This window comes from Mus caroli, chromosome 18 (genome assembly GCF_900094665.2).
Source record: "Mus caroli chromosome 18, CAROLI_EIJ_v1.1, whole genome shotgun sequence".
Lineage (NCBI taxonomy): Eukaryota > Metazoa > Chordata > Mammalia > Rodentia > Muridae > Mus > Mus caroli.
In genome coordinates, this window is record NC_034587.1 from 41,037,257 (window position 1) to 41,047,369 (window position 10,113).

At 37.3% G+C, this 10,113-nt stretch overlaps 2 protein-coding genes across 2 annotated transcripts in view; both read left to right on the forward strand.

Annotated features, from left to right (window-relative positions):
- Positions 1-2,584, forward strand: part of Spink5 (serine peptidase inhibitor, Kazal type 5) — a 59,434-nt gene extending 56,850 nt beyond the window's left edge. Inside the window, exon 32 of the mRNA XM_021150925.1 lies at positions 917-2,584. Coding sequence (XP_021006584.1) covers positions 917-934 — 18 coding nt within the window. The 3' untranslated portion in view covers positions 935-2,584. The remainder of the gene's footprint in view (positions 1-916) is intronic.
- A 5,397-nt stretch (positions 2,585-7,981) lies between these two features.
- The window catches only part of Spink14 (serine peptidase inhibitor, Kazal type 14 (putative)), a 4,413-nt gene continuing 2,281 nt past the window's right edge, over positions 7,982-10,113 (forward strand). The window contains exons 1-3 of the mRNA XM_021151177.1: positions 7,982-8,008; positions 8,799-8,924; positions 9,644-9,687. Coding sequence (XP_021006836.1) covers positions 8,861-8,924; positions 9,644-9,687 — 108 coding nt within the window. The 5' untranslated portion in view covers positions 7,982-8,008; positions 8,799-8,860. The remainder of the gene's footprint in view (positions 8,009-8,798; positions 8,925-9,643; positions 9,688-10,113) is intronic.

Here is a 10,113-nt window from a genome sequence, read left to right on the forward strand (position 1 = left end):
TGACATTTAGTAGAAATATTATTTATTAGACTCCATTATGATGCCACATAAGACTTGAGAAATAACAAAATTGGTAAATATCTACTTGATTTGCAAACCTTAATCAAGCCTATTCCATGGGATGGGAAAGTACAGGCGGAGAGATTTCTAGTCTCAGATCAACAGTGGGAAGACACACTGTAATTGACTGGAGGCTGGAACCTTCCAACTCCTTCCCATGTGAACTTGCACCTAACTTAGCTATGCTAGGCCTTCATACACATAAATAAAAGCAGTTAAACCAATTTTAATGCACGATGATTCTTTGCTATTTTATTGCATATTAATTATTAGTGGCTTGCTTCCTATTGTATCCAAAGAATACACTCTTCTTCCTCCTCATAATCCCACTTAAATGCATATCAGAGAACAACAAGATCCTAGTAATTTTCTAAAAGCTCATTTTAATAGAATTGCCTTGAACCATGCTTCCCTGTAATTTTCATCCTGTGCGGGTCACTTGGCAAGAAGAGTAGTGTGAGTTTCACTACTCTATGTGAAACTCACCTGTAGATTACACAGAAATAAATTTCTTTAATGAAGGACTGCACCAGAGGCATGACCTAACTTGGCAATTTTGAAAGCCACTAAATTGTGAAGCATATATCCTTATCAGTGAGACATTGCGAATGGCAATGTTTATTATTAGGAGGGAACATAAAATCAATAGCAGAGTTAAACCATTTTTGCTTTGCGCCCACCTCAATATTTGATGCATAGTAGGTGCTCAAGGGAATAGTTATTACAGCATATAGAATGTGAGCGTGATTTAATATCCTTAGATCATGGCACAGATTAATGCATTATCTTATGGTTCGACCATATCCTTGTAGTTTCCATAAGTTCTAGCACCTAACTTATCCATTTTCTTTCCCAGGAAAAAATGATGCAATGATTGGTGAAATCACAGAGAAAAAAGATAAGCCTCGATTCTGAACTGCCTGCCTTCACCATCTGTGTATATAAAGAATTCTTCAAACTCATCTTTTTACTATAGAAAATAATGCAGAGCTGTTGGTATTGGACTCACTGGTTTTCAGTCTTTCCATCTCTTTCCTTCTAGACTCAGTGATCTGAGGATGTGGAGAAGTCTCCACTCAGTCTATGCTCTGGAAATCTGATCACAATGTTGTCTATCCAGCTGCCTGTTTAATAAAAGTAGAAACTCAGCAGAACATCCTTTTGGGGATTTGTTTATGACCGCTAGATAATAGAAATATATTTCAATAGTAGCTGAATATATGGTGCCCTTTGTCTTGATAAACACAGTGGTAGACAAGTTGCTGCCATCGTTGAAGAAGTGGGGCAAGATGGACTCTTAGGCAGCCAATACATGTATGAAGCTACCTGTTAACATGTCAGACCCCTACCTAGTGTCTGTATTTCCATAAATACCATACCTCAATTATATAAGTTTTATAGTTGACAACATCCATTACTTTCTCATAACTAATTATTTACCTCTTTATAATTTTTTGCTTAATTTTTGAGATTATACCATAGCTTTTCCATGCTAGAGTGTGGGAAAGACTAAAGAGATGAATCTACAAATATATGTAAATCTCAAGAATGGCAATCTCCAACATAAATGTTGTATGAGTCATATATGTGTATGTATGTATGTGTATATGTATATGTATATATATATATATACATATATACATATAATTTTAATTTTGAGTAGTTAGAAAAACAACTAGGTAAAACTAATTCTAATTGTTACCTAGTACTATATATCACTTACTAAGTCAACTAATATAAATGTTTTATTTAATAAATCTTTGATTTTGATGTGTATTTTCCACTATTAGTACCTCTAATTTGGACCATTCTTCTTTCAAGTGTTCATTGGCCCCATGAAGCTGGAGGTGGCTGTAGTGGATAATGTAACTATACCATGGGATAACAGATGGAAAATCTGAGAAGGATACATGTACTAGATAGGGATGACATGAAACAAAACTTGTGGCTTCAGGATCTCTGCTGAACTCTGCTACTCTCAGAGTTTAGTTGCTGGTGTTCTGTGGTAGTGGTAGTGGTAGATACCAGATTTACACGGAAAGCACAGAGAATCTTACATATATTACATAGTCACTCTCAGCTACAGAAAAAAATGTTCACAGTGGGACTGACCCATTTGGATCTAGGAAGTTAATTTTGTATTTTCTCTCTGCTCTTTTGTTTTTATAAATAAATATCCACTAAGCCAAAGAGAGGACTTTATGGTTGTTGTCCTTTGTAACTGAAAAAAATTAGTCATTCTTTATGCTATATTTTTCTGTGTCATCAAGAACGAAGACTGGATTATCAATAACCATTTGTCAAGCATGGTTGAGCTATGTTCCTGATAATTCTGCTGTGAACAGGATGAATTCAGAGATTATCTGAAGCTGTCTTCTTCATGCTCATATGTAGGAAATATAGAAATTCTCTTTCGTGAGCTTTTGAGAAATATGTTTGTCATGTCATTTTTAATATTTTGTTGATGTCTAATCAAGAAAACCTTTATATTTCATATTAAATACAATATGCATAAAATTCCTTGATTTAGCCAACCCAGTATGTTCATTGTGAAACCTTGTTTCATATTCAAATTCATTAAGAATATTGGCCTATATACAATATATGAAGCACAGATAATTTTAGCCTTTAAATCTTAACCACCAAGATGTCTCCTTATATAAGAAAATGATACAAAATAACAAAAGAAAAGAAACAAAGACAACCAGTATTTAAAGCCCTCTTAAGTGAGTGGAATTTGGAATGTAAGGCACACCCTTGGAATGTACATCCACCCAGAAGCAGATCCTTCAATCTTTCCTCCATAACTTCCACAGATTTCCCAAACTCTTGTGTAATGTTTGGCTATGCATCTGTTTCCATCAATTCTGGGTAAAGTCTTTTTGATGACAGTTAAGCTAGGCTCCGGTATGCAAGTACAGTCGAATATGATAATAGGTTCAGGGCTGGGTTTTCTCTCATCAAATGTGTCTCAAGCTGGGCCAATCACTGGTTGGCCCATCCCTCAATTTCTGCTCCATCTTTTACTCCAGCACATCTTGGCTGGGTTAGTGTCACTGTCCATTGGAAGTCTTGCCTGGTTACAGGAGATGGCCTATTGAAACTGCTAGGAATCTTAGCTAGAGGAGTCATAGATTGCTAGGAGTTACCATTGCATTACATTTCTAGATATCCCAACGATGCACCCACCCCAATTCCAGTTCTATTTCCCAGTATTTTCTCCCTGCACCTCATCCCTCCTGCTTTCTGACCCCACTCCCTTCCCCACACAGCCCCCTCCATCCATTCACCCTCTCCAATGTCAAATGTATTTCAACTTATTAATGTTATTTATACATCTTCCCCTGGACCATCTTTGTTACTTAACTCCTTTTGGTCTGTGAACTCTATCATGACTATCCTGTGCTTTATAAGTAATAACCACTTATATGTGAGTACATACAATGTCGTTCTGGGATACCTCACTCAGGATGATCTTTTCTAGTTCTATCCATCTGCCTGAAAATTTCATGGTGTCATTGTTTTTAATGCCTCAGTAACAGTGCATTGTGTAAATGTACCACATATTCTTTATCCATTCTTTGGTTGAAGGACACCTAGGTTGTTTCCAGTTTCTGGCTACTTCAAATAAAACTCCTATAAACATAGCTAAGCAAGTGTCATTATGGTCGAACATCCTTTTAGTATATGCCCAGAAGTGGTATAGGTGGATTTTAAGGTAGATCTATTCTCAATTTTCAAATTGACTTCCAAAATGGTTGTACTAATTTGCTCTATCACCATCAATGGAGGAGTGTTCCCTTGCTCCTCATCCTTAGCAGGAGCTGTCACTCAAGTTCTTGATCTTAACCATTCTCAAAGATGTAAGATGGAATCTAGGTTATTTTGATTTACGTTTCCATGATGACTAAGGATGTGAAACAATGAAGTGCTTCTTCGTCACTAGAGACTCCTCTGCTGAGATCTGTGCCCATTTTTAATTGGGTTACTTGTTTTGTTGATGATCTTATATTTTTGGTTATTCGGTTTCTTGTGTTCTTAATATATTTTGTATACTAGCCCTCTGTCAAATGTGAAATTGGTGAAGGTATTTTCCCATTAATTTTGTCCTTTTGATGGTGTCCTTGCCTTACAAAAGGTTTTCAGTTTCATGAGGTCCCATTTATTAATTGTCGATCTTAGTGCTTGAACTGTAGATGTTCTGTTCAGAAAGTTGTCTCCTGTTCCAATGCATTCAAGGCTATTCTCCACTTTCTCTTCCATCACAATCAGTATATCCAATTTTATGTTGAGGTCTTCAATCCACTTGGACTTGAATTTTGTTCAGGGCAGTAGAAGTGGATCAGATCTATTTGCACTTTTCTGCATGAGACATCTAATTAGACCAGCATCATTTGTTGAAGATGTTTTCTTTTTTTCCATTGTATAGATTTGACTTCTTTTTCAAAAATCCAGAAGTGTCCATAGGTGTATGGATTTACTTTTGGGTCTTCAGTTAGAGTTCATTGATCAACCTTTTGTTTTTATCCCAGTACCATGCAGTTGTTACTACAATTGCTCTGTAGTACAGTTTGAAATCAGAGATGGTGATATGTCCAGAAGACTTATATTGTCATTTTAAAGTTAGTCCATTAGGGCATCATATGACATGAACCATAGATTTGGGTGCTTTGAGACAGGTCTGAGTATTAATCAATATCTAGTTTCTTTTCTCAATATTAGTTCTGGGATTTGGAAGGCTCTAAAAATGTAAAATCTTTCTGATTTTTTCTTCTATACTAGGTTAATTTTTTCCTAAGATTTTTAGGATTAAATAATATTTACAGACTACTGTTTACAGACCCTGTGTGTTGCAGTATGAAACTAACTTTATCTTACAAAGTTGGTACTTAATTTTACAAAGTTGACGTGTCATATCTGTGGGTTTTATTGGTCATTTCTCAATGCTTATGTGAGAAATATAGTGGTCATCATCAATACTCTAATGTCCCAAGATTCAGAAAACTTGACTACGGGCAATTACATTCTTGAGCTTGTATAATTATTGACTCAGTGACTTTGCCTGGCTGTGATATTGACTACATTAGAGAAAGAGATTGGCCATTTGTTTTCACCATGTGTTTCCAGTGTTTACCTTACTTTTTTTTTTTTACCAATCCTAGACTCCACAAGTCTCTGTAACTTCCCAGAGCAGTGATGAACTGTTAATGAATTTTGCAGCAAATCAAAGTAGAAAACATGGGTGTTTGCTTTCTAGTGGAAAGTAATTTCGCATTCACTGTTATTTTTTAACAATGAGTGAGTCAGGCACTGTGACCCTAGGACATCTATATCAATAGCCATGGTTATAAGCTATCAAAATAAGTGTACCAGGGACAGCAGATGCTGGCGAGGATGTGGAGAAAGAGGAACACTCCTCCATTGCTGGTGGGATTGCAAGCTTGTACAACCACTCTGGAAATCAGTCTGGTGGTTGCTCAGAAAATTGGACATAGTACTACCGGAAGATCCAGCAATACCTCTCCTAAGCATATATACCCAGATGATGTTCCAACTGGTAATAAGGTCACATGCTCCACTATGTTCATAGCAGCCTTATTTATAATGGCCAGAAGCTGGAAAGAACCCAGATGTCCTTCAACAGAAGAATGGGTACAGAAAATGTGGTACATTTACACAATGAAGTACTACTCAGCTATTAAAAACAATGAATTGATGAAATTCTTAGGCAAATGGATGGATCTGGAGGATAACATTCTGAGTGAGGTAACCCAATCACAAAAGAAGTCACTTGATATGCACTCAGTGATAAGTGGATATTAGCCCAGAAACCTAGAATACCCAAGACACAATTTGCAAAACACAAGAAAATCAAGAAGAAGAAAGACCAATGTGTGGATACTTCATTCCTCCTTAGAATAGGGAACAAAATAACCATGGAAGGAGTTACAGAGACAAAGTTTGGAGCTAAGACAAAAGGATGGACCATCAAGAGACTGCCCCACCTGGGGATCCATCCCATAATCAGCCACCAAATGCAGACACTATTGCATATGCCAGCAAGATTATGCTGAAAGGACCCTGATATAGCTGTCTAATGTGAGGCTATGCCAGTACCTGGCAAATACAGAAGAGGATGCTCACAGTCATCTATAGGATAGAACACAGGGCCCCCAAGGGAGGAGCTAGAGAAAGTACCCAAGGAGTTGAAGGGGTCTGCAGCCCTATAGGTGAAACAATATGAACTAACCAGTACCCCCAGAGCTCGTATCTCTAGCTGCATATGTAGCAGAAGAGGACCTAGTCAGCCATCATTGGGAAGAGAGATCCCTTGGTCTTGCAAACTTTATATGCCCCAGTACAGGGAAACACCAGGGCCAAGAAGTGGGAGTGGTTGTGTAGGGGAGCAGGGCGGGAGGGAGGGTATAGGGGACTTTTGGGATAACATTTGAACTTTAAATGAAGAAAATATCTAATGAAATTAAAAAAAAATAAGTGCACCAGGAAATTTCTGTAATGCAGATGGAATAAATGATTCTCCATGTTGACAAAATACTGTTGCCAGTTCTGTTTCTACATCTGTAAACATTCCTAAACTGTTGAATGCCTCGTCTTTCTGAACTGAGGAATACATTGTTCATCTAAGACTAATACATTATTGTCAAAATAGCCTGCATTTTAGCTATGACATGCAAGCTAGATAAAAACATCATTGGCATATACTAGTTGTACAGAGCCATGGGTTTCATTACAACCTTTTTGCTTAGGCATATAGTGTGTTTGGAGCATACACATCCCCTTCATAGCCCTCCCATGCTGCCCTCCTGCTAATCCCCTTTTTCACCAATAGGTCACCCTCCACTTTCCTGTGCTTATTTCTTTAACCTAGCTTCTGCATATGGAATTCTCTTTCATATTTCAGATTGCTCAGAGTCTTTACAGACTCTACAATATATGTATAGATATACATATTAAAATATTAAATTGGAGTAAGAGATAAATGAAAGGATGCCAATATAAACTTATTATTACAAAAATTTTAATAACAATTAAAATCAGAATCATGATAATGATCAACAATTAAAAAGTATTAATAAATTCTCATTCACATATGTGAAAATAAATATAAGCTTTAAATAACTATTTAAAACCAAGAAAATGTGGCAGTTTATTTTTCACTGAAAACAAAACAAAAAACATGTAAACTTCAAAACATGATTGAATATGGAAAAAACAGTGTATTGTGTGTCATTATTTGTATTAGTTTAAAAATAATGACACTCAATACACAATTTATTTTTAACACTTCTTTCTGACTTGCCTAACTCCATGTCATTTTGCTTTTTTAAAATAATTCTATCCCATGTATTTTCTTCCTAGATGAAAACAAAAGGATAGAAACCACCCCTTCCCCCCCTCAAAAAAAAAAAAACCATAAAACTCATGCAACAGAGGGAGCTCCACCATGCTAACCACGGTCTCCATTAAGAACGAAAAGGCTCAGGTTGCCTAAGGGACAAGGGTGCACCCACTGCAGATGGCATCTGTGGATCTCACGTACCACTGCAAATCACTGCTCCAGACTCCTGTACCTTAGGTGTTTCTTTGTATTTTATCATTCTGCCTGAGAAGCCTTCACTCTTAGGGGACACTTACTGTGTGACTGTGCTCCTACCAGCTGCAGCAGGTATGCTCACATGATACTCTGGCTGCCCTTTCCAGTGACCAGTTCTTGCCCTCCACAAGTCCTTCCAAATATCCCCTGCTGAGGTCTGACCTTGACCTAACTAGAATCATGATGAACCTACTAGGGCCTGCTCAGCCCAGCACACAATGCCTCAGTGCCTTCTCCTACGCAGCTACCGTCCCCTCAAGAAGCCCCAACTCTTGAGCTTTAAAGAAGTAACAGCTAAAAAGGAGCCCATTGACTTCATCTTCTCTTTGTAAGGTGGGTCAGTTGTGGCATGGAGCATGAAATGACTTCAGTTGATGTGTTGGACTTATGGCTTTTGTTGATACTGCTCCATCCCTAAAGAATCTAGAGGGAGATGGTAGGATGAGGTAGTGATATGTTTAGCAAGACCATAATGCCCAAGGTTGTCTCAGGAGACAAGACATTCAGATATGCTGCCAAAAATGTCCAATTTTCATGGAAAGTGCTACTCTCCAGAGACAGTTTAGTGTCTTGGATTGGAGCTGGGGTTCCCCTGAGATGGTGATATGGTGCTTTCTTTTGTTACTCAGTATCCCAGAATATTCAGCCAGAAGATTTTTAGCACAGCAGAGTTTTCCTGTAGTATCTCTGCCTTTTCCTTGATTTAAAGATCCCATTTCTACATCATAAGAAAATATAGACTTCCTTCTCCCTATTGCTCCAGTAATGTCTGTAAACCTCTAGGTGCCCCAGCTTGTTTTTGCACCTTAAAATATATGTGAATAGAATTTAGGGTATGGAGTATCCATTTCAAGAGATGTAAAACACCTCTATACTAAAATAGTACAATTGGGCACACAGAATAGGAACTTCTGATCTCCATCTATTTTCTAAGTATTCACATCCATTCTGTCACTGAAATTAATTTTAATCTTTTAGGTGATTAGTAAAGCTCTAACTTTTCCTAGATATTTACTCTTGAAGCGTGGTGGGATAGATTTTAAAGTAGAGTTTGCAGTGGGATATTCTTTCAAAAGTTGATTTAACATTCTGATTACGTCCCCCTGGATGGTTGGATCAAAAGGTGGTAGCTTCAGACAGCATCTCAGGACATCATTCCACAGTAACACCAGAAGGAAAAAAAAAATGGTCAAATATTTCCAGTGTTCAGTTTTGTTCTCCATTATGCTTCACTTGGCAATCCTGGCTGGTGAGTAATTTGCTTTTCCTTTAAGAATGCAAGGTTTTGTGGATGCGAATGTGTAATATAAAGAAAATACTTTGAACTACAAATGATTTTAGTGAAAATATGTCTATGAATAAAGGTGCAGACCACCACATTTGTGCTTTCTGATACACATGCTTAGAGAGACAGTGAAGTCTGATCCAGAGACATAAAGTTTTGATTTTTCAATATATTACATGCAAGTTGTGGGACCTAATGCTCAGGGAAGAGAGAGCACTCGGGGAGGTAGTGGCTGAAAGTGACCAGTAGTATTTCTTCATTCAGAGAACATCTTTAAAATATTTGGAAATGCCCCCACAGAGATCTCCAGTGGCTCAGGATCTCTGTGACGTCTAGGGAATAGGCTGTACTGGGAATCCCAAGCAGAACAGAGTTCTCAGTTTTTCACACATCTTCTGAAAATTCCTGAATGTCAACTTGACAAGGTGTTTTCCTCCCATAGCGTTCTATACTCTGGGCTCCCAGCATCCCTACTGGTGGTACACTCCTTCCCTGCTGATTGTTTACAGAAGCAGGGATGTCAGTCCGCATTCTACAAGGGGATAAATAAATATATAAATGAAACAATGCTTTTCATTGCTTTGGGGTTACTTTGTGAGGAATTAGAGCTTTCTTGTTCTGTCAGAAGGTTAGGTTATGGTTTATCAGGATTAAATTTTGCAATATATTTATACATTCTCTAGCTCCAGGTGCTCGAGTTTGGTGGCCTACACATGGACTTATTAAGGTAATTGCCTACTGGATTTTCTAGGACTCAATTCAAATGCAATTTTTAAAAGACTTTTTTTGTTAATTGTACAAGGGTTTTGCCTGCTCCCATGTAAGTGTACTGCATATGTGCGTGGTTATCACAAGAGACAGAGGTCACTGAACTTTCTGGAACTGGAGTTACCAACTGCTATAAGTTTTCATGAGGCCCCTGACAATCTCTCCAGGTTCTGAATCTAATATTTTAATTTTTAAAAATTATCTGTTCTTTGAGAATTTCATACAGGCATAAAATGCATCTTCATTTTGTCTACTCCTGTCCTCCCTCTAACTTCTTAGACTTCCTACACTCCCCTAACAATTTAATGTCTTATTTCAGTTTTCTTTTTTTTTTTTTTTTTTTTTTTTTTTTTTTTTTTTTTTTTTTTTTTTTTTTTTTTTTTTT